This window comes from Dasypus novemcinctus, chromosome 16 (assembly GCF_030445035.2).
Source record: "Dasypus novemcinctus isolate mDasNov1 chromosome 16, mDasNov1.1.hap2, whole genome shotgun sequence".
NCBI lineage: Eukaryota > Metazoa > Chordata > Mammalia > Cingulata > Dasypodidae > Dasypus > Dasypus novemcinctus.
In genome coordinates, this window is record NC_080688.1 from 49588804 (window position 1) to 49613897 (window position 25094).

The 25094-nt window shown below is 33.9% G+C and overlaps 1 protein-coding gene across 4 annotated transcripts in view; it reads right to left on the reverse strand.

Annotated features, from left to right (window-relative positions):
* Positions 1 to 25094, reverse strand: part of NOL4 (nucleolar protein 4) — a 427624-nt gene that overhangs the window by 62319 nt on the left and 340211 nt on the right. For 3 of the 4 annotated variants that reach the window (XM_058277606.1, XM_058277604.1, XM_071208522.1), the window contains one exon: positions 8803 to 8916. The exons of the other annotated variant lie outside the window; for it this stretch is intronic. In XM_058277606.1, the coding sequence (XP_058133589.1) occupies positions 8803 to 8916 (114 nt within the window). The remainder of the gene's footprint in view (positions 1 to 8802; positions 8917 to 25094) is intronic. 4 annotated transcript variants of the gene reach the window in all.

Below are 25094 nucleotides of genomic sequence, written 5' to 3' on the forward strand. Positions count from 1 at the left end.
AGCACCAAAGCCAAGGGGAGTCTACATTAAGAACACAGAATGTTATTAGAGCAATGGGATCTTAAACAGGAATATTTCTGGATTTTCAATTTAATTGTTCCACTTAAAATATTTGATATTGGCTTGTTTTCAAGGCAAAATATTAAAAAGAATTTATAAATGTGATTTGGCATTTTGTTCATGTAAACACCACTTTTTCTCTTGATGAAAAAGGTGCAGGTAAGAGTTCTTACATAAATTCCTAAAACAAACATGGTTCTAATGTCCCACTAACAGAGTATAATAAGATAGAAGCATGAATACAGGCTGTCCTGCATTTACAAGGATAAATTTTGTTGTTGAAGCAGAAAAATACTATTTTGAATATTGTCAACTAGCAAAGCACATTGATAGTTCAGCAAAGGCCAACTTTACCAGCAGCCTATCAGAAATACAGACTCTCTTCACCATTATGAGAAAGAAGTAAATTACCTAGAAAGCTGGTTGACCTGCATCAGGGATAATCTCTAGAACAGCCTTTGCAAGATTGCCCCTTCCATTTCCTGTTCTGCAGCACCTACATATGATGCTAAAGCTCTAATGTCAGCATTGCATAGACATCAGTGAAGACTAATAACTAAAGCCATCTTTACAGTTTAAATTATAGTCCAATGATTTTTATCATGAAATGAAGATGTGCTGGTTATACTTTAGAATCCTCAGCTAATCCCCAGCTAACTAGAATAAACATCTATGCCGAAACACTCATTCCTCAAGGTGCTGGGTAACTAAGGTACATCCACTATGTCTGTCTTGATGTCCAAGTCTCATTGTAATTGCCACATGAGTCAAGTCAAACTTCATGAATCTCTTCCTTTAGGAAGCATAATGTAATTTGTCAAGCTATTATCATCTAAATTCGTAATATATTTGTGACTGGCTCAATTTCCTCAGTATGCAGAATACTGTTTCACAGTAACTAATGGGTTTTAGAGTGACAAGATGAAAGAAAAAAGACAGGGCAAGGACTGAACAAATTTTGAGGATTAAATTATAAAAATGGATATGTGTGGCACAAATCAAACAGACTCTTCATTTACTAATACTAAATGATGTTTTCATGGAGAACCTAGTAAACCATATATTCCTGACTTTGGCACCAAAAAGTATGTCAACTTATGTCATTTTTCTGAATTCAAACCACCTACTCATATCCTGCCATTTATCCACTTATATAAAAAAAATAGTATCCTAAACCAAAGATATACCTAAAATTAAAAGCCTTTAATATAAAAATATGGGAGAATTCTCAGAGGCCAGAAAACCACATAGTGAAGTAGAATGAGTAAATTAAAAAGTCAGAAATTGTGGCTGGTTACAAGCTTCTCAAAGAAACCATAGCTATCACCCAACACAACCTTTCTCAGCTTCAGATTCTTCATAAGAGATCTACATGCCTCTCAGTACTAGTGATGGACCAGTAAAATTATGAACTGTACTATTCAAATGCATTGGTTGATGAAAAATATGTCAGTTTTGAGACATCATCAAAAGCAGCCTTTAAAATAGGAAGTTGGGTAATCCTTTGTATATAGTTACCTAAACTAAAACTCTAGGAATACATTAAACTTGATTCCTAATGAACTAAGTTAATATTGTGGCCTGGGAGAGTAGTCATTCCCAACTCGCTTATGTTTCACTTAGAAATAACCTGTAAACATATTATTTTGCAGCAAATTAATCTTCATAATACTTTCTTGCAAGGCTGAAATTGAAAGAGCATTGCACTTTCAAAGCAAATCTTAAAGAATAGGCTGTAAGAGGAAGTGAATCCTCACTGTTTCAGGATCTACCCATTGCTCTATCTCATCCACCCTCCTGCCCCTCAGTTCTGAAGCTTCCTAAAAAATTGACATGTCACTCTTCACCATCCCTTTCTGTAATGTACTTAAGGTCCAAATAACTTAGAATATGTAGGATGTCTGCAAAATCTGATCTAAACTTTCATATCCAATCCCCTCTCCTCTCATTTCTTCCCAAGTTTCTGTCATAGGACTACCGTTTATAATACTAAAAAACAGTTTCATGTTTGGAAATGTTCTGTCTGGAATATCATCAGCACACTTTTCCGCCTGTCAAAATCTCTCTCATTATTCAAGGTCTCGCTCAAGGAGTGGGTCCTCTGGGAAGCCAGCTCCTGCTTCTCCAGGCAGCGTTAGGGGTGGTCTCCACTGAGCTCTCACAGCAAACTGATCACAGCCTAATAATTACTTTTATCTTGCTATATTCACTTATCTTCACAGAATGTGAACATCTTGAGGAAAGGTATTATGTCTTAATCATCTGGAAAGTGACAATTATAATGCCTGTCTAGTAGAGATATTATGAGAATTTAAAAATGTAATATAAACAAAGCATGATATAAAAACAAGTAAATCCCGCATTAGTAATTCCTCCATCAAGTTTCCCCCTCACTTTTTTAGCCTCTTTACTGAGCAAAATGTCTGCCACCTAGTGACTGCTTAATATAGATGCCAGTTTAAGTCTTAGTAGAAGTAATTTTCTCCTATTAATCATGTTATACCTAGAGGAGTTGAAAAATAGGAGTGTAAAGCTTTTGCCATTAAAAGATACCTTGTAAGAACTCAAATTGGGATTTATTCATATTTAATGTCCAGCCACATCATTAAGCTAATGCTGAAAGAATATAAATTCTTTAAATAATTCATTTGCTCACAAAATACTAGCAAAGCCCAGGTTAAAATGTCTTCAAATGTCTTTCTTACAAAGCAAGTACAAATTTCAGTAAAACTTTTCTAAAAGTTATATTATGTTTAAATGAATTCAAGTTCTTAAATTAGAATGTTAATAATAGTTACCAAAAGATGTAACTTATGTAAAACATGTTAATTTGATGTATATATTTGCCTTTCCGTGTTTTATTAATATTTATATTTTTGTTTACAGAAGATATAATGGAATGTATAATATATTCCTGTATTTTCATTATTTTAAAATGGGTTATAACAATTTCTAGACTCTAATAGAGGTGTGACAGAAGGTTTTCAGTATGGAGACTGTGATCGAGGCCCTCTGGATTGCTTTGCTAATTTGTTTACCACAAATTGCTAACTCATGCTCTTGAATTTAAGGTCAGGGTTCAAAATCCACTTGTTAGCTATTTCCTATATAGAAAAAAACTATTCCTTTGGAATATGATGCTTTATTAAAAACTATCAGACATTTTTGAGACTATGTGAGTATATAGGTGGTCAAAGTAAATCCAGGTTAGAAAGTGATAAACAACCAAAGAGAACACATAGAGGTGACTAAAATGGATGAATCGTGTATATTTTATGCTCTGCAGACTGCTGGCCTGATTGTTTTGTGGCATCCATGCTGTAAATATTAAATATTGAAATTTAATTTAGGTTAACTTCCAAATTGGAAAAGAATATCAATGAATATTAGGAGATACTTAAAATAGCTGAATGGTGACTATAAAATGAAATTATACTTCAAAAATCACACTGGAATTAGAAATCATAAACTAAGTCACATATTGACTAGGGGCCTAAATTGATAATTGCTTCATCTTTGGGGAAAGAAATTATACCAATGGGACTGATTAAGTTATTTTTCTTACATTACAAAATTTATAACTAGGCTCTTGTGAATTTAAAATGAAAAGGAGGAAATTAAGCCTAGAAGGAAAATGAATTTGATATACCTTGTGTATAGCAAGAGTTTGAAAAACATTCCTGAGCTTTTACCCAGTAATTCCACTTCTCAGAATTTATCCTGAAGAAATGGTTGGCAGGACACCCTTTTCCCAAGCATGTTATGCTAGAAAAAGTGAAACAAACCTATAGTAAATTATGGGAAAACCACATAATGGAGTATTAAGGGCCTTTAAAAATAATGTTTACAAAATTACATAGGGATATAGGACTCTATGACCTTAGTAAAGATGCATAACTGCCCTAAGCCTCAGTTCCCACTTCTATAAAAATCATAAGGATTACTTAAAATAGGCTTGTAAATCCCATTGCACAGTGCTGCATATATAAATGTTTCTGGTATTGCTGCTGTTATTAATAATGTAGAAAATAAGACACCTTACAGTAAGATGACAAGATAAAATATGTTCTATCTCAAGCAGTTTAAAATTATATATGTCACAAAAGAAACAGAATTATTCCAGCCACTACCTAAATGGCGCATCATTTTTCTTCCATAGCATGTTTTATCATTTTCTCCTTTGGAAGAAAAGTCCTTGCTGAAAGGTAAGTTGAAAGACCGATCTATAGACTTTTTCCAAAATACTGTATATATAAAAGGAAAATGCTTGTAGTAGAATAAAAGAGGCTAAGGATGGTTGAGAATAGGGGAAGGGGGGAAGGGCTGGAAGACCACAGAAATAGGTTTCAAGCCATACCTCAGTGGCAATCACAATGTTTAACTGTAAGAATACAATTCTTTTTAAAAATGTTGCTTTCAGTTATGTATTAAAGCTTATAAATGTTATCCGAAGGACATAACTACAAAATGAAATGAGTGAAAAGCTGTCTCAAAATCAATGTACTGGTATGACCACGGTGTTTTAGATAGTTTTCAAAAACATCCATGTCAAAAAAAGAGGTCTGTTTTAAAATTGCTACCACACTCATGTGCTTTCACTTTCAACCTCTACCTCCAGTTACATTTCTTTTAATAATGTGCCCACTCAGTAGTACCCTAAGATAAAACAAAAGCCTTGAAGAAAACAGGTCACAGTGAATTCACCACTCTTCAACAAAAAACATCTCTCTTTGCAATACAGTCAAAGGTGTCACATCGTAGCCTATGATTATCGTTTATTTCCTACCCGTACTAGTAACCTCAAAAACTGACTGTCACCTGGCAATCAGGCTGATTTGTCCTTGGTGAGGGCAACTTCTGCAGTGTTGCTCCTGGCGAAGCCCTTAACTGTTGGTTTTATGTGATTTCTTCTAAAGAACAACAAACTATTTTAACTGAAACAACTGGGAACAGAAAAAAGAAACCCTCACAATATCTGAAACTTTCTATCTTTGTCAGCAGGCCTAGGCAGAAAATATATATCATCCCTCAAAAATAGCAAACAAAACACCCACAATGGTGGTAAATAAAACACCAAGTAGCTGGTTCAAATCTATCTCATGGTCAGCATCTGTCTCCCCTTTAAATGAACTGTAATCAAGAATAATACGATTTCTTTGCTTTTAAGGAAACAGAACTGAAATAATGTTCAAATAATAAAGATAGAGAAAACAAATTTAAAACTTTGAACTATATCATCAAATTACAGAAGTGAAGCCTGACTGTCCATCATTTTGAATTGCCGGTGAGGAAGAATTTCCTAATATAAAAATTCCAGATTTTCACTTGTAAAGAAATGCTGAATCTACTCTGTAATGCACTGGAGACTAACCCCAATTCCGTGATCTTTTTTCCTGATGAATCAGTAGGCTCCTGTCCTTGCCACTGGCTTGCTAGAGGGCTCTGGCTGTGTAATAAGCCTCCCTGGATTTTGGTGCATGGTGGACATATAAAATAAAGTATTTTGCACATCCGTAATACCTTTTATGTTCATATGTCAAAGAGATTTGTAAAGTACAATTAATTCATCAAGCTTCATAAATTCTGAAGGAAATACACAATTCAGTGCTACATGTGGCTGACCTCTGGCAGCAGTTAGATGTGTAACTTAATAGAATCTAGGTTTTCAATGATCTGGTTTATGAACTTTTAAGCACCTACAGAAGTTAGGGTCACAATGAGGAATCTGAGTCAGCAATAAATCTCAGACAAGTGAGTAGAGTTAAGAATGAGCTCATTGCCAGTACTCAAAAGAACTCTGGCTGTGCATTATTGGGCAAACAGAGCTTTTCTCCCCATTCAGTGTTTTGCTGGAAGTACAATCCTTGTTCACACATACCAAGTGAAATCCGCAGAATTCATAGAAGAAAAGCTAGCTTAAGTCTTTAAAAATACTAATTGGCTTCCCAAATGAAGTGAAGCAATTTGGGAAGTTTTGTAACCTCTTTCAGGTTGCAACCCAGGCAAAAACCTGTTGGGAATTCCTTGCTTACAGCGGAGATATGGTTTGCTAGTTACGGTGCTGTGCAAAATCTTGGACTAAATGAAGTAGTTTTCCAGCTAAACACTACACTGTCAGAAACACTGACCAAAGGGAGAAATTATGAGTTTCAAGATTTTTTTCTAGAACATGGATCATCCCTCTGCGAACATAATGCAAAGGCACTCCAGTAAAAAGAGCTCAAGTGTTAGGCTCAATGAAAAAATAAGCTCATACCATCACTTGCCAATGTAGCTGAGCATCCCTACTTTCTCTGAGCCTCAGTTTACTCATAAGTAAATAACACTTCAACTCTTGGGTTGTTAAGAATAGTAAATGAAAGAAAGTTCTGCACAGTGTCTAACAGGTTTTCAGTAAGCCATTGAAAGGAACTTTTTCATTTCTTCCTTATTCCCATAATTCCAAGTCCTCAAAATATTTTAGAGCCTGAAAAGAACATTCCTATGTGGGGTGATATTGGCATATTGGGCATTTCCCTGTTCCCAGGTGATGGAGTTTTGCAATAAATGACCACTGTATATGAGGCACATAGAAAAGACCACTGGTCCTCACCCATCCCAGGCCCTTTGGTGAGGTGGGCGATCTGTAGTAGGATGCCCTAATCCTCATTTTTACTAGTTGTTTTTCTTAAATAGGTAGAAGGTCTAGGAAGTAAATTTGGGCTCATTCTAAGGAACTTTAAAATGATTGTTGCTCTCTGACAGTAGTACAAATATGTTAGGAAACAGTAGATCTCTATCACTAGAGATGGGCTTTTCCTCCCACTTGAGGAATTAAAGCAGATGATGAACTTAATATCTTGTAAAATACACAAGCATTAAATCCTCCAATTCTATGAATTTGGTATGTGTACCCCCAATTTACAGATTTGATGGATGGTGATGAAGTCATTGGACCAATTATCACAGTGGGTAACCAGCTTTGGAGGATATTATTGGTAGTACATAACATGAACCAGTCATTTAATTTTCATGGCAGTCCTCCATTTGCCTGGCACCATGCAGGGATATTCTAGAGTGATATTGTAGACTAGGTGGAATATGTGACTAGACAACCACCCCCAGGAGAGCCCTTTCTGTCCCAGATTCTACTCTTCCAGTTTCTAGAATTATCTTTTCTCAGATGGACTTTACTATTTTAAAACTTCTAAATATGAGATAGTACTAGTAATGCTGCTTTCTAGTTTTGCTGATACCATTTCAGTTGCAAATAAACTAGAATGTCAGTCAAAATCTTTCTTTTCTAGGCTGAATTTATTGATGCTTACTATTTATCAGGCACAATGCTAAATACATAACATGAATCTGACATTTAATTCTAATAACTGTATAGGACTGGTACTGTTATCACTGTTATAAAGAAATAAAAGCACAGAAAGTTAGAATGCCTACCTGAAGGTCAAGCAACTGGTAATGATAGAGCTGGGAATCAAAACCTGGTCCACTTATCTCCCGTATGTGCAATCTTTTAATCACTTATGCTAGATGGTATTGCACACAGTATTGTAATTCCTTCTAAGGAAAAGTAGTCGTATAGGTATAATAATGATATGTCTCAACTAAGGGCATATATATGTGAATAAATAATTTTGGTAAAGAATAAGTATCAGAATTTAAATTGGCACTTTCATGTATGTAATTATCCAAGGTTAATACCATATTATTATTTAAATATAGGTTTCGTTTTCTTCATTGCTTAGAATTATTAGCACATAATATTGTAATGAACACATAACACTAAAAGCTAATACCATTCTGAAACATTTTGAAACATTCTAAGCCTGAAATGAAAAAAACCTATTTTTTCCTTTTTTCTTGGAAGTCCACTGGATCATAGGTAAAACAAAATTGGAATAATTTAGCCTCCACTTATCCCAACCTCAATTAGAAATGTGACATGCTCACATGTAAAAATAATTTCAAAATCACAATACGGCATATTTTTATGTATACCATTTAAAATAACATTCTAATTTAGTTCCTTATACAGCTAAGAAAAAGAGGGCTAGAAAGGAAAAGAAAAATAGAACAACATTCCAGAGATGAGAAGGGTAAAAGACAGATACAGATAACACAATGGGAAACTGAAGTTTGAGTGAACAATGACAAAATGTACATTTGTCCATACCATGCACACACCTTTATAAGAAGAGACACAGAAAAGTGACACATGATGGACATAAACGATTAATGAAGAAGAAAGTTTGCCCAGGACGTGGATTTTCATTATGTTATATCCCCATTCTACAGTTTTAGACTTCAAAAGTCAGGTGGATCTTTCCCTACTCCCAGCATTTGTCATATTTTGCAGTAGACCAGAGTAAATTAAAGGATTTCCCTTTCATCCAAGATTAGCATGGATAATCAGGTCTTTATCATATATGAACAGATCAATTTACAAAACTATTATAAATAAGAATTATTTATTTAAATTAGTACTTAGTATTCTCTTTAATATCCAACTTGAAGATTAACTCTCTCACTTTACAATTGTCCTTTTCTCACTGCAGAAAATTTCAGTTCAATTTCCATTGGTCACATAAACATGCGATTTCCCAATTTAAATCCCTACCATTAAGACATACAAATTATATCTCTGTGTATTTAAAATCCATTAAAGTGTTTTCATTCTTCCACCGAAATCAAATTAACTGCCATTTGCAATATGGCTGGTGCCCACAGGATTCCAAGATTCCTCAGTACCTGTTGTCTATCCAGACGCATCCTCTTGGCAGCATTTCTACTCTCACTCTCACAAGCTGAAGCCAAGATACTCTCTGCAACTGCTGAAGTAAGGTGGGAAGGAATAGGTCGAGACTAAAAGAAAAACAAAAACAAAAACAAAAAAAAGAGAAAAACATGAAAAAATTATTAATTGTATCAGAGCAACGCTCTTCTCAGAAGAGCTCACAGGACCATCGGCATACGCAGGAGTATCCATTTCTTTCAACTGAACTCATTTGAGTAGAAGGTGGAAATGGAAATTGTAAAGATGAAAAATGAAAGCTAGTTAGAGGGTAAAGATCTAGTTAGCTACAAAGATCCATCACTCATTCCCATAGTTCCAATGTCACGGGATATAGTTGGTGCTATTAAGTTGAAGTTTGAACTGGTGGTGGCAAAAGTGCTGACTGGATTATGCGGATAAAGAAATTCCTTTAATTCTTTTATAACATATGACAGTACTTTTAAAATTTAAAACAAAAACAAGTGACAGGACTGAAACATAACTGAAAAAAACCCTGACAGACCAGACTAGTCTTAATATTAAACATAACAAAAAGTATTTTCTGTGTCTAAGTTGTGACACAATTGACGTGATTAAAATGCTAGGGGGGAAAAAGCCTACTCTAGCAAACTAAAAACTGCCAGTCCTAGAATAATTCTGATATAACAAAATTTTGATGTTTAAAATGTGAGGGGGGTTTTCTCTGCATACAGGTTTTGTTTCCTTTATCTAAGATATGAGTTGATAATATTTAATAGGTACATGTTGGAATCCATCTTCTATGCAGCCCACACAGAAATCAATTAATTCCCCCCAATTAAGCTCCTAGTTAACTACAAATTGTTTGTGACTTTCCACACCATTTGTGGAGTTTTCGATTCTTTTTTCCCATAATTACATTCAAAATCATCTAAATAAATGATGAACTATCTAATGACATTGAACAGTTTTTTAACTAATATAAATAAAAATTAAACCAGATGAGGTAGCAAAATAACATGAAATCACAAAAGTATCCTTTATTAGCATATATAATGGTACAAACCCAGTCCAAAATATGTACGGATACCACTTAATTAGAAGCTTCCAACCTAATAGAGACCTTTTATATTTGTGGTAAAGGCATTTGAACATGCCTTTAAGGTACTTGATTCATTTTGCTAACTCTAGCATGTAAATTGTGTTTAGCAAATTGAACCATAGGATTTATGCTTCAAACAATATTCTAAACTGTTTAAACTCAGACTATGGTGTTTGGTATTTTAACAGACACACCTTAGTGGAATTTGTGTAGCATAGAAAAAGACTAGGGTCTGACCTCACATGAACTAGGAAGCAATTTCTGCAAACTTCCTGAGTGTTTTTACATTCCCTTGAGATATCTGAAAGGTTGGTTTGGCAGCTTTGACAATAAAGCAACTCTAGTCATATCTCTGAGACCATTAGAATGTTTGCAATTCTATTTTTGCAAAAGAAAGGAAGAAAGTGGCCAGGGAGATGGCAGGGGGAAATTCAGGAAAAGGATTTTGATAAGGAAATTGAAAAGCCAAGACTGTGCATTGGGAACAAAGAAGAAGGTCAAATGAGCTAAACCTAGAAAAAACAATTGTTATAAAGATGAAAGTATAAATGTAAAACTCGTGTTGTTTCTTCACTTTGTTCTCTACTTCACCAAGTATCGATAAAAGGATAAATTAGTCTAGTCTAGCTTAAAACCAAATATTAAGCTACAAAACCAGTTTCTCATTAAAAGATGGACACAGCATCATTCAAATTTTATAATTTAAACTACTTGGTAATTAAGTACACATTGACATACTTCTCAACTGAATTATTTTAAGGCAAAGAGGGTATATTAAAAATGGGGAGAATTAGAACATTCTATTGAGGAGAAAGAAAAATTACTTATTTGATTGTAGATAGCATTATTCAATTATGAGAGCTCATATTTTTAAAGACTTTAATTCTAGGCCCTTCATCTGGTTCCAGGGATAAAATTTACAAAATCTAGATCAAGTAGCAGCCACATGGGATTCAAAGAGGCCAAAATTTCTGTTCTTCATTACCTCTATTTTGCTCTCTTTCTCAGGTTTTTCCATTCCAAGTTAGGCATATATAAAACTATGGAATTCTATTAGGATGACTGACTAAATGGTAGTAACAGACATACAAGTACCTTAAATGCATGAAACTTTGTTGACAGGGAGACTACTATGTAAATGCCCCTTTAATTAAAATTATTTAGGAGCATTTCTTTTCCAAAAAATTTTGTTTTAATTTGTAAAAACAAAGTGGGAAACTACTTTTGATTTAGACTGGTGTAATTGATATGCATGATAATTTATGGATTGTAATTTCCTTGGAGGGGAGTCAGAAATGATAAGGAGTGTTGGGTCTTCCCAGATGTTTTCAGTTGGTCTTCTCTGAAACGAAAATGATGTCCTGGCTGAGCAGAACTGGATTTTTTAAAGGTTGCTTGATAAACTAAGATTTCAAAATTTTGGAAAAAAATTAACCTCAAAATAAAGCAACTATGCACTCTTTCCCAGTGAGTGGAAAAAATAAGTAGGAGGAAAAATATGATTCAATGTTGCCAATAGTTAAATAGTATACATTTGAAAGTAGAGTTGTACTCGGTTTATTGCAGAATATTATAACTAGCTATAGAAATTATCCAGTTTGTTTTTCCTCCAGAGTTTGAAGAAAAGGAAATCCAGATAGATTAAATAACTTGCACAAAGACAAGCGGACAGAGCTAAACCTAGAACCCAGGTTTCATGTCTTCCAATTCTTGGGTCATTCATTCTCCTATGTCTATTGTACATTTGGTTCTTTTACAAAATTTATCATTAAGGAAATAAAATATTCTTCTAAAATATTCTGTTGTTCTCACCTAAAAAATGAGTAGATTAAAGAGAACCCTTTAAATGTATGTCTAGTCATAAAATTGATTCATGCTCATTGGAGAGAAAGGCAAAAATAGTATAATCCGAATTACAGTTTAAGAAATATATTTTTTCAAATAATATTCTATATCACAAATATATAATAAATACCTCCAAATGGAACTCCAGTACCATCCTTATTTAATATTTAGATAAATATTAACAATAGCTAACTCATATTCAGTGCTTAGAATATGAAGGTATTAATAAACAAACCTTAAGATTCGTTATCTAATTTAAACTTCTAAACAATCTCATGATAAAATTACCTATATTAATTTAGAGAAGAGGGCATTGAAGTTCAGAGAAATTATATAACTTTCCCATGATCACACAGCTAAGTAGGTGGAAACAATTAGATTCTAACCTAAGTCTGATAATAAATTTTACAACTGAGGGCTCAGGGGGGTTAAAAAAAAATGTGGGAGCTCTTAAATACTACACATTCACGTGTAGAGGAATCCATTTACAACTAATGCCATTTTGCATTTCGCCAAAGAATATATTTGGATCCCCCTAAAACAGTCCTTGTCTTAAAGTGATTATAATTCTAACTTATTTTCTTATTAATTTTTTAAAAACATTCTTCATTAAAGCACAAAAATATGTAATTCACCTAGGTTTTGCCTCAACTTCTAAACTGATGTAATCTAAATGCCCCTGATTTTAATGTCAGAGAAGCCATAAATATGAAGAAATTACTGTACATGAACAAAATAAAACTTAGTTTCATACCCAAAAGAAGGAGCCAGGGGAGAACTACTTTTTCTCCTGTGAGGCAATCCTGCCAAAAATTCCTTTGGTTCTAATATGGATGAGTTAATGACATAAAACTCACAAATTCACACACAACTCAATTATGCTGGGCCTGGTTATAAGAGAGTAAATATAAAAGTCTTTTTTTCTCTCCACAGTTTAGCATCTATCGATTTATGTACTTATGTAGGCTTATAAGTACTTAAAGGCATAACAGTGAGAAGGCTACTAATCAAATTTGTTTCTTCTAAAAATAATCATATCATGGAAAAACTTAAAACTATTATTCAATGTGGGCTCTTTGAAACATCTTCATGTGGATTCTCTTTTCCTTTACCACATTTAATAGTTGAGAGATTATTCTAGCACTGCTTTTGGGGTCGTTTTATATTCCAACAGGGACAAGTGTTGAGGATTCTCTCTTATATCAGAAAACTGGCCATAGATACAAAAACCACCATGTAATAATTTGAGATAAGACTATTTTGACAAAAAATCAAATGCAAAGGATTCCATTGATAATTTATGAGAAATAACACTTCTTTTGACTAAATATAACTCAGTAAATATCTATTTGGTAACTATGTTAGAAGATTTAAAAATAATTATGAAAATGGTTATATAATCATGCTCTCCAAATGATCCATACCTAGGGTGGGAAGATTCGTTACCAATTTCTTTCCCTGAATATAAGATAATGCTAACAATCCGTCACTAATTATTTGTTCATAATTAACTGTCATTCTCAGCTGGGTTGATATTTCCCCAGCTTTGTTCCTATTGTAATAATTATCTATCCTCAAATCAGTGCTGATTGTGTCACTAAACAGATGGCTGAACTGTCACACTGAGGTTAATGTTATATTTTACCTGGGGACTAAAGATGTGACTGCTGTCGGCCCAAAATAAATGTGTTCCCTTGTATGTATATGCACATTTTACTACCACCACCACACAACACATACAACATTCATTTCTTTGGTCTTCAAATCAGAACACTGTAGAAACCTTTGAGCTTCTGCTAAACGTGTAAGATGCTGCAGATGTCTAACAATTGTAAGAAAGTTTTTAAAAAGTGCAAGTAAGCTTCTGTTCATGAATTTTAAGTGGTGAAGCTCTCTAGACTCTAGTGTTCAATCAAATATTACAGCCAGATTGGAAGCAACTGTGATATCTACCCCAGATTATAGGTAGAATTGTAAGATGATTAAAGTAAATGATTCAATAGAGTTTAGCTAGAGTCCTAAATTGAAATTTTTCTTCCTAATCTTGTTCACTTATAAAACACATAATTAAGAATTCTGCAGTTTGACTTATACACATACAAACACACTCTATCTCCCCCAAATAGTATATGTACACCTAAAGATATAATTAATTAAGCCTATGTAGAAAGGTTTTCCTCATAAGGCACCCCTTCTAATACCCATGTGGCTAGACATTTGTGGACTAAAGAGTTTAGCAATGGAGTAGAGCAGGCCTAGATAGTAATGATCTACTTGGTATCTGTGACCATTTTTGCTCTTTAGGGTCTCTGAGCCACAGTTATCCTACCAGGGATTTCATAAATGGTTAATCTAAGGTTTATTCATTCAGTAAATTACATATAGGAAAAATAATTTCCATATCATGGGGGTAATTAGAATTCCAGGAAATAACATAATAACATACATAAATTCACTAGTATGTTCATTTATTCATTCAACAACTATATTTGATGAACACTTTCCACGTCAGTAAGTGTGCCAAGTCCAGGGGTACAAATTATCTACTTCCCTGCCATCAGAGTTTATTTTACAAGATAGTATGACGACTAGCCCGTAAGATATAGTAGACATGCAATAAAGTGTTTTATTACAGTTTTATGACCATTTATCAGCAATTCTAAAATCCTAATACTGTATAAACTGAAACATCTTTCAAGGACTTGGGGCAAGCTCAGTTGGCAGCAAAAACTGCCATGTGAAAAAGCTTATATATAGTATTTATCTTACTTCCTGCAAATATCCATATGTTTTGCTGCAAAAATAATATATTTGCATATGGGATGCTTCTCCAGACCCCACTGTGAATGTTATGCAATAAACAGAATATGTTCTCTATCTTCTCAAATCTGAAAAGCTCTGAATTCTGAAATATATACAATCCAAAATTTGAGATAAGGGTTGTGGCTATGGACTAAAACAGTAGTTCAACTGTCTCTTCCCTCTTCCCTATTGTTTTGTTGGAAATAATAAGTGCCTCACTGACATGACCCTGGCCACATGATTGTCATGGGCAATCATGGGAGTTCATCTCCTTTCTTTTCACCAGTGACTGATCCAAGAGGAGAAAAGATGAATCCTTTTAGGGGAACTGAGAACTGAAGATGGAAGAGAGCTTTTGGATTATAAGTTCTATAATAGAGGCATAAGGGAATCCCCTATATTTTTTTATATAACATTTGTGTAATCCAAAGTTTCTCTAAAATAAATAAATTGAAAAAATAATAGAGGCATAGACTTGCTAATGTAACAATTTCCAATCAGGTAGCAAAGACCTATCTGAGAGGTAAACCAATACACAAGAGAAGCACAATTATGAAATGATAGAGTGGTAAACCTCTAAGAGATGAGCTAAGGTATCTAGCTGTATATAAGTCCTTAGATTTACTAGCGAAAATTCCTTTGTATAGGTAAGGGTTTGAAAAATGTGTTTTTAACCAAATTGGAATGTAAGCTAATTAACCTTCCTCTAGGCTTTGATTATAAATATTTCATTTTATAATTAATAATCAATGCCTTGGCTTTAATTTTAGAAGGTTATTGGCCTTTAATAATGATCTTTCACAAATGTGAAATTAGTGTCTCCACTAGTTGATACTTAGAGGCCCAGTTTAGCTACTGTCATTAATATCATCTGGTAATACCTCTGATCAAAGCAGAAGGTAAACTAAATTATCACCTAAACACCATGTTTCTATTACTAAATAAATGAGTATTTAATCTCCACCAGGAAACATCTTTTAAATTATGAAAATAAGTGATTATATATACTTATAAATATATAAATATAAATATTCTTCTTCCTTAATAGATTACTTATGAAACCTAAAACTATATATCAATTCCATTCATATAATTAATATCACTATCCACACTAATTACCTACTAGTTAAAATATTTAAAATCTAGTGTTATAAGAGTAAAAAATAAAGAATTAAAATTAAATGATATGTAACTGCCCTCCTTGGGGAAAAATTACCCTTAAAGTTTTAAAATACATAGGCTAGATTTTCATTTATCAGGAGCTTATAAAATTGAAATATAAATTGCAGGATACTGTGAAACTCACAGCATACCAGCAGAATATGAAAATTAACTTATCTCCCAAATAACTCCCATTTACTAATCTAGATTAGTAAATGTCTATTCATTTGCTCATTCATTCATTCAACAATTTCAGTTCAACTGAATTGAACATAAACGAAGTGTCTTTCATGAGCAACCACTATGCAAGACATGGGTAATAGAGATGGACAAATTAAGAAACATAATATTCAAGGAATATAACTTATTAGGGAACTAAGGCCCATATAGAAATAACAGTAATAAAAGACAGGAGAAAATAAAACTACAAAAGATGTACTACAGTGTACGCTTTGCACACAGGAGAGAGGATTTACAACATTATTAGGAGTGTCATTTAATGACATAACGACATTTGATTTAGTTGTCCAAGTGGTTCAACATATTCAAGCAGTGAGGAAGAGTTTCCTAGGAAAAGGAACTGTGGAGTTCAATTTCAGATTAAATTGCATGTGATTATGCTCCTCAGATGTACCAGGTACAGTACAAGTATTGATGGTTTTCATCTATAAGTGCTAGTCCTTTTTTTCCCATAATTTGAATTTCCAGTTTACAGACTTTTTCTTTAGCTGAATTGTAACTTCTATTTAACCCATCCAGTAAGATTTAATTTCATTGCTTATATTGCTTTAGTTATTACTGGAAGCTGTATTTGAATGTTTCTAATTTCCCTTTGAATAGCTGTTTCAGGGTCCCAGCATTATATGAATTCTTGGTTCATGTTCCTCCTTGGTCAAGAACCAAAAACCATGTCTCCTGAACTTGAGTGGGCATTCAGAACTCAGCCCTTACATGTTTGGACCCACACTTACTTTTTCTGTTTTCCAAGGTTGTTACCCTAACCAACTAAGATCTTAATGCTCTTGCTATCAGCTTCCTATTCATTTCTGGAACCTGGGACCTGGGAATTTCATTTTCTTTCTTTTTAGCTTAGCTGCATATTTTAAAGTTGTTACATTTTCCTCAAAATTTTTATGTGTTTGTAGTGGATGGTGGTCAGGCAGGGGATGCAGATTCCACGACTGTCACCATATTGCCCAAAACAAAAGATTCCAATGATGAGTACCTGTAGCAACTATGTTGGCTATATTCTTTACAAAGTATAAGATGCAGATCACTGACATTGAGAAGGTGGAAGAACTATTAAGTTATCAAAATATAAGGAAACAAAATTATTGAGAGAGATATTATAGGATGTATTTAAAAAGAAATACTGTGGAAAAAAACTTGGAGGATGAAATGAAAGTGTCTGAGGGTAGGGTAGAGGGCAATATAAGAGGGAGGACAGAAGATATTACAGATAGCACACATGGAATTCAAATAAAAATTGTTTGCTAACTACCATGTGGCTGCTGGGGGTAGGGAGTGGGAGGAAGAGATGTGATGTGGGGGCATTTTTGGGGGTTGGAGTTGTCCTGGGTGGTGCTGCAGGGACAGTTACCAGATATTGCATGTCCTCCCATGGCCCACTGGGTGGACTGTGCGAGAGTGTGGGCTATGGTGTAGACCATTGACCGTGAGGTGCAGCAGTGCTCAGAGATGTATTCACCAAGTGCAATGAATGTCTCATGATGATGGAGGAGGTTGTTATGGGGGAGGAGTGGGGTGAGGGGGGTGGGGGGTATAGGGGGACCTCATATTTTCTTTTCTTTTTCTTTTTTTTCTCTTTTTTGTCTTTATTTTTTTAATATTACATTAAAAAAATATGAGGTCCCCCTATATACCCCCCACCCCCTCACCCCATTCCTCCCCCCATACCTCCCACCACTCTTACCCCATTCCTCCCCCATAGCCTCATATATTTTTAATATAACATTAAAAAAATAAAGACACACACAAAGATCAATGGTCACAAAGAGAGAAACCTGCATAGTTGTGTTCAAGTTACACAAAGAAGCAATATAAAGTTTTAATGAGATCTTATATGAAGGGTTGGTTACATTTCTGATAGAATTTTTTTTTAAAGGAACACTTGAATTCATTTTTTAATTAGAAATGTTGTAGGTTTACAGAACAATCATGTATAAAATACAGGATTCCCATTACCACCCAATTATTAATACCTTGCATTGGTGTGGTACATTTGTTACAATTCATGAAAGCATGTTTTTATAACTGGATTGTAATAATCTATGATTTAACTTAGGATTCACTATTTGAGTTGTACAGTTCCATGATTTAAAAAAAAAAAGTCATTCTAGTAACACATACAACCTAAAATTTCCCCTTTAACCACACTCAAATATAAAATTCAGTACTTGTAATTACTATCACAAGGTTGTGCTACCATCATCACCATCCATTACCAAAACTTTTCCATCATTCAAAATAGAAACTCTTTACATTTTATCCTTAACTCCCTATTTCCTATCACCACCCCTTGGTAAACTCTATTCTAGATTCTGACTATGAGTTTGCTTATTCTAATTATTCCTAATCAGTGAGATCATACAATATCTATTCTTTAGTGTCAGGCTTATTTCACTCAACATGATATCTTCAAGGTCCATCCAGGTTGTCTCATATATCAAAAAATCGTTCTTTTCAAGATTGTTTCAATCTTTTGGCAATTGTTAATAATGCTGCTATGAAGATGGTGTGCAAATATGTGTTTGAGTCTCTGCTTTCCATTCTTTTGGTAAATACCTAGAAACGGGATTACAGGATCATATATTTATTCTATACTGAACTTCCTAGGAACTGCTAAACTGTCTTCCACAGCAATTACACCATTTTGAATCCCCACCAGCAATGAATGAGTGTTCCTATTTCTCCACATCCTAACACTATGCACTTTTCTGTTTTTTAAAAAACGGCCATTCTAATGGCTTTTGACTTGCATTTCCCTAATGGCTGATGATGAAGATCATCTTTTCATGTGCTTTTTGCCCATTCATATATCTTCTTTGGAGAAATGTCTGTCCAAGTATTTTGCCCATTTTTTAACATAGTTGTTTGACTTATTGATCTTGACTTGAAGGATTTCCTTATATATTCTGAATATTAAATCCTTATTGGACATGTGATTTCCAATATTTTCTCCCATTATGTAGGTTGTTGTTTTACTTTCATGATAAAGTTCTTTGCACAAGTTTTTCATTTTGATAAGGTCTTATTTATATATATTTTTCAATTGTTTAAAGTCTAAGAAACTATTGCCTAACACAAGGTCTTGAAGCTGTTTCACTATGTTTTCAACCAGGTGCTTTATAGTTTGGGCTCTTAGATGTAGGTGTTTGATTCATTTTGAGTTGATTTTTTTTTAATATGGTGTGAGGTAGACATCCACCTTCATCTTTTGCAAATGGAGATCCAGTTTTCCCCGAATCATTTGTAGAAGAGACTATTTTTTCCCAGTTGTCTGATCTTTGCCCTTGTCAAAAATCTGTTGTCCATAAATGTGAAGGTTGATTACTAAGCTCTCAATTTTATTACATTGTTCTGTATGTCTGTCCTTGTGTAAGTATTAAGTTCTTTGACTACTATGGTTTTGTAATCAGAGGTAATATAAGGAAATAAGAGTTCTCCGACTTTATTCTTTTTCAAGATGCCTTCCATATAACTTTGATGATTGACTTTTCAGTTTCTGCAAAGAAGTTTGCTAGAATTTTTATGGGGATTGTGTAAATTGGTCTAGGTAAAAATGACATCTTATTAATATTTAACCTTCTTATCCATGAACAAGGAATGCCCTTCCATTTACTTAGGTCTTCTTTGATTTATTTTAGCAATGTTTTGTAGTTTTCTGTATTAAAGTCCTTTACATCTTTGGTTAGATTTGTTCCTAGATATTTGAATCTTATACTTGCTATTGAAAATGGAACATTTTTCTCTTTTTCTTTTTTCAATTATTCATTACTGGTGTATAAAATACTATGGATTTTGGGGTGACCTTGTACCCCACCACTTTATTGAATTAATTTATTAGCTCTGGGAGCTTTGTTTTGGCTTTTTCAGGATTTTCTATTTATAGGTTCATGTCATCTGCAAACAGGCATTCTAATTTGGATAGCTTTTATTTCTTTTTCTTTCCTAATTTCTCTAGCTAGAATTTCCAGCACTGTGTTGAATACCAGAGGTGACAATGGGAATTCTTGTTTTGCTCCTGATTTTAAAGGAAAAGATTTCATTCTTTCTCCATAAAGTATGATGCTAGTTTTGGAATTTTCATATATACCCTTTATCATGTTGAGGAAGTTTCCTTCTATTGCGAGTTTTTTTTAAACATTTTTTAATCAAAAAGGTGTACTGGGTTTTGTCATAACTATTCCATATCAATTGAGATGATTGTGTATTTTTTCCCCTTCATTTTGTTAATATGGTATATTACATTAATTGATTTTCTTATGTTCAACCACCTCTGCTTACCTGGAATAAATATCACTTGATAGAGATGAAAAATTCTTTTAAATTGCTTTTGGATTTGAGGATTTTCGCATCTATATTCATAAAAGATATTGATGTGTAGTTTTCTTTTCTTGTGGTGATATTGGCCTTGTAGAATGAGTTAGAGTATTTTGGAAGAGTATGAACAAGACTGGTGTTAAGTCTTCTTGGAATGTTTGGTAAAATACCCCTGTGAAGCCATCTGCTCCTGGGCATTTCTTTGCTGGGAGGTTTTTGATGACTCAGTGAATCTCTTTACTAGAAATCTGCTTGTTGAGATCTTTTATATCTTCTTGAGTTAATGTAGGTAGTTTGTGTGTTTCCAAGAATTTGTCCATTTCATCTGGGTTATATAATTTGTTGGTGTATAGTTGTTCATAGTATCCTCTTATGGTCCTTTTTATTTCAGTGGGATCCTTTCTAATTCTAGTTATTCGTGAACATTTTCTCCACCATTCTAGCTAAACGTTTGTTAATTTCATTGATCTTTTCAAAGAAGCTACTTTTGGTTTTGCTGATTCTCATGATTATTTTTTTTCATTTATCTCTGCTCTAATTTTTTCTCTCATCTTCTGCTTTGGGTTTAGTTTGGTCTTCTTTTTCTGGTTTTCCAGTTTTGAGGTTAGGTCTTTTATTTGAAATCTTTCCTTTTTAATGTAAACATTTAGAACTATAAATTTTCATCTCAGCATTATCATAAGTGATGCTGCATCCCATAAGTGCTGGTATATTGTATTTTCATTTACCTCATGATATTTCCATATATCCCATGTGATATCCTCAACCCATTGTTTGAGTATGTTGTTTAATTTTCACATTTTTGTGAATTTTCCATTTGTCCCTCTGGTATTGATTTCTAACTTCATTCCATTCTGGTTGGAGAAGAGTCATGGTAAGATTTCAATATTTTGAATTTATTAGACTTGTTTTGTGACCCAAAATATGGTCTACCCTGGAGAATGATCTATGTACACTCAAGAAGAATGTGTATTCTGTTGTTCTTTGGTGAAGGGTCCTACATATGTCTTTTAGGTCTAGATGATTTAAAACGTCTTTAAGTCTTGTATTTTTTTTTTCTTGATCTTTTGTCAACATATTCTGTCTGCTCTTGAAAGTGGTGTATTAAAATCTCCTACTATTAAAGTAGAGCCATATATTTCTTTCTTCAAATTTGTCAGTATTTGCTTTATATACTTTGGGGCTTTGCTCTTAGGTGCATAAATATTTAAAATTATTATATCTTCTTCAATTGACCCCTTTATCAGTATGTAGTGACCTTGATTGTCCCTCATAACTTTTTGACTTAAAGTCAATTTTCTCTGATATTAGTATAATGACCCTGGTTCTCTTTTGGTTACTACTTGCATGGCATATTTTTTTTCCATCTGTTTACTTTCAACTGACTTGTATATTTGACTCTAAAATGAGTTTCCTGCAGACAGCATATAGTTGGGTCATGCTTTTTAATTTTTTCTGTCTCTTCCTTTTACCTGGAGAACTTAATCCATTTACATTTAAAGTCATTACTAATAATGCAGGACTTTTCTCTGAAATTTTTATATTTAATCTTTGTGATATAACTTTTATGTTCCTCAATTCTTTCATTAATGCCTACTTTCATATTTACTTGTCTTTTTTTTTGTATTGAGTGCCCTCTCATTTCTATCTGGATATATTTTTCATATAAATTTTTTTTATAATTACCATGAGGTTAAAATTTAACATCTTAAATATATAACAATCATATTTGATCTGATACCAACTTGACTTCAATAGCATACACATAAACTGTTCCTAAACTCTTCTATTGCCCACCTATTTTTGTACTTTTTACAAATTATATCTTTGTATATTGTATGTCCAAAGGCATATATTTTTTCATTAATATTTGTGCATCTTCATTTTAGTCCCTATAGGAAGTAAAAAGTGGAGTTATATGCCAAAGAGTATAATATAAGAGTTCAGGCATTGATAATTACACAAATGGTTACCTTTACCAAAGATTTTCATTTCTTTACGCCACTTTGAACCACTCTCTAGTGTCCTTTCCTTTCAGTCTAAAGAACTCCCTTTAGCAATGCTTATAGGGCAGGTCTAATGGTGATGAACTCCCTTAGCTTTTATCTGGGAATGTCTTAATCTCCTTCATTTATGAAAGAAAGTCTTGCTGGGTATAAAACTCTTAATTCACAATTGTTTTCTATTATCATGTTCAATATTTCAACCTACCACCTACTTGCCTCCATGGTTTCTGATGCTAAAGCAGCACTTAATCTAATTAGAATTATCTCCTTGTCCTTTGCATTTGATCAGTATATGGCAAAGCATGTTTCTTCAGGTTTATCTTGTTTGGTGTTCTCTGAGTATCTTAGCTATGCAATTCATACCTTTTACTAAGTGTGAGTAGTTCTCTGCCATTATTTCTTTCAATAATTCTCCAGCCCTTTCTTTCTTCTCCCTCTAAGACTCCCATAATGAATATTTTGGTATACTTGCTGGTGTCCCAGAGGTCTCTATAGAGGTTATTTTTGCTTTTTATCATTCTTTTTTTCTTTCTGCTCCTCAGCCTGACTCATCTCAAGCGTCTAGCCTTTGAGTTCACTAATTCTTTCTTCTTACAGCTTCAATCTCCTTTTGAAACCTTCCTGGGCATATCTCATCTCAGTTATTACAGTCTTAAACTCCAGTAGTTCTGTTTTGTTCCTTTCTAAAATTTCTGTCTCTTTATTGAGATCCTTGTATGGCTTATTCATTGTTTTAGTTTTTAGTACTTTTTCTGTATTTTCCTTCATTTCCTTGAGAATAATGGTAATCTTTTTTAAAAAGTCTTTCTCTGGTATTTCCATAGTCTGGTTTTCTTCATTGACATTTTCTGGATTTTTATCTTCTTTCTTTGGACAGACCATTATTTCCTATTTGTTTGTCTTGTAATCTTTTGTTGCAATACCATATATTTTAAACTATTAAAATGTTAACTCTTGGATGTAATTCCCTGAGATATCTGTTTATTGAGATTTTTTAGATGGAGAAATGACAGAAATTTCCTTTAATATCAGTCTTCCTATCAGGAAGTTCTGCCCCCAGCAAATATATAATAAAGGATCCTCCCTGTCTTTTCTGGGCTTGTTGCTTCTTCTGCCCTTGTGATTCCTGCTGGCCTTAGCAATTCCCCTGTTTACAGAAGATTGAATTTCCCCTCTACTTTCCAGGAGAGAGATCTTCTCCCTATTCTAGGTGTTCAAAAGCAGGACTTAAAGCAGGAAAGCCTTTGCCCCAGGACATCAACCTCAATTGTTTCTTATACTGCTTTCATTATCTCAAACTGTTTTGTCTGAAGGGCAAATTATGGAAGGTTGGGTGGGAAAGAACACTTGAAAGGAGCTTCCCAAGTCAGTCTTTCCCATCTGGAACACAGCCATGGACCCCCACAAAGGGAATGCTAGCCAGCTCCAGACCACCCCGGAGAGGGTATGAGAGAGGCCAGGAAGGACACATTAGGAGGTATGCAAGGGGCTTCTTCCATGGCTCACCAAAGCTGTACTTTGCGACCTTCCCAACAAAGTCAACCCTCCAACTGTCCTCCGCAGCTCTGAGGCAGTGTCCCATCTTTTAGTCTCCTTCTGCCTTTGTCTAGGGCTTGTTGGAACAATGTCTGCCCTCAGACTCAGAATCATAGAAATCCAAAGTTGCTAATCAAAAGCTGTGATCATTGATTAACCTGTTTCCATACCAGATCTTAGAGAATAGGTTTCCTATGTTCCTTCTGGAACCAGCAAGCTATGCCAGGGGCCATTATTGACTACTATGAAAGTAGGGGACAGGCACTGGTAATCACCACATGGAGAGCACAATTTACTGGCATTTACTGTAATTTGCCAGCCTCTTCCTCCTGCTTTTCCCTGTATGCTTAACAGCAGGAGTTCTTAACAAGGGGTCCATGAGCTTGAATTGAAATTCCAAAAAAAAATTCTTGTGGGAAGGTGTGGGTATGATATTTATCAAATAATACTCAGTATAGTGTGGACTGAGTAAGGAGTCTATGGCTTTCACCTGACTGGCAAAGGGGTCTGTGGAACAAAAAAGTTTAAGAACCCCTGCTGTCCAGTGTTCTACTAGGACTCTCTAGTTTCAAAATAATTGATCCAAACAGGTCCTGCCCATTTAACAGTTGTTCTTATGGAAGGACTGATTTCTGGAGCTTCCTATTCTGCCATCTTCCCACCATCCTGTGTTCCTAATTCATTTCTAAAATATATATATTTGTTAAAGGATGAGTAGCAAGTGTCATAGCTTTTACAATGCTTATGAAATTAGTGAAGCTAAGAACTGAAAATAAAGTCTGATCCCATTACTTTATGCTGCATTAGATGAGCAGAAGTAAATGGTACAGTCAAACCCCCTCAAAAATAAGTCATTTCCTTAAACATTAAAGATTTATTTTCTTATTCCATAATTAGATTTATTATATGACTTTAAATTACTAGTTTTTTTTTCCCTTCAAGAGATATCAGATCCACCAAGGAAATACATACACTAAGATGAATTAAACAAAAAGAAAATTGGAACCTTGGAAAAAGCTTGACACTGTTTTACAAGAGGCTGAGTTTACTGAATTCAAACATCTAAGCTACTTAAATCTAGCTTGTTACAGTAGCAAAATTTGAGATAGAAGGACAAGGATGGATTAAAATTTCTTAGAATATCTCCCCTAAATATTTTTGTTTGAGTTATAGAATGCCTGTAAAAAAATGTAGCATAGTGAAAAGAACCTCTGATAAAGCAAACTGGGGAAACATGAAAGAAAATTCATGTAATAGCACAGATAATACTTGT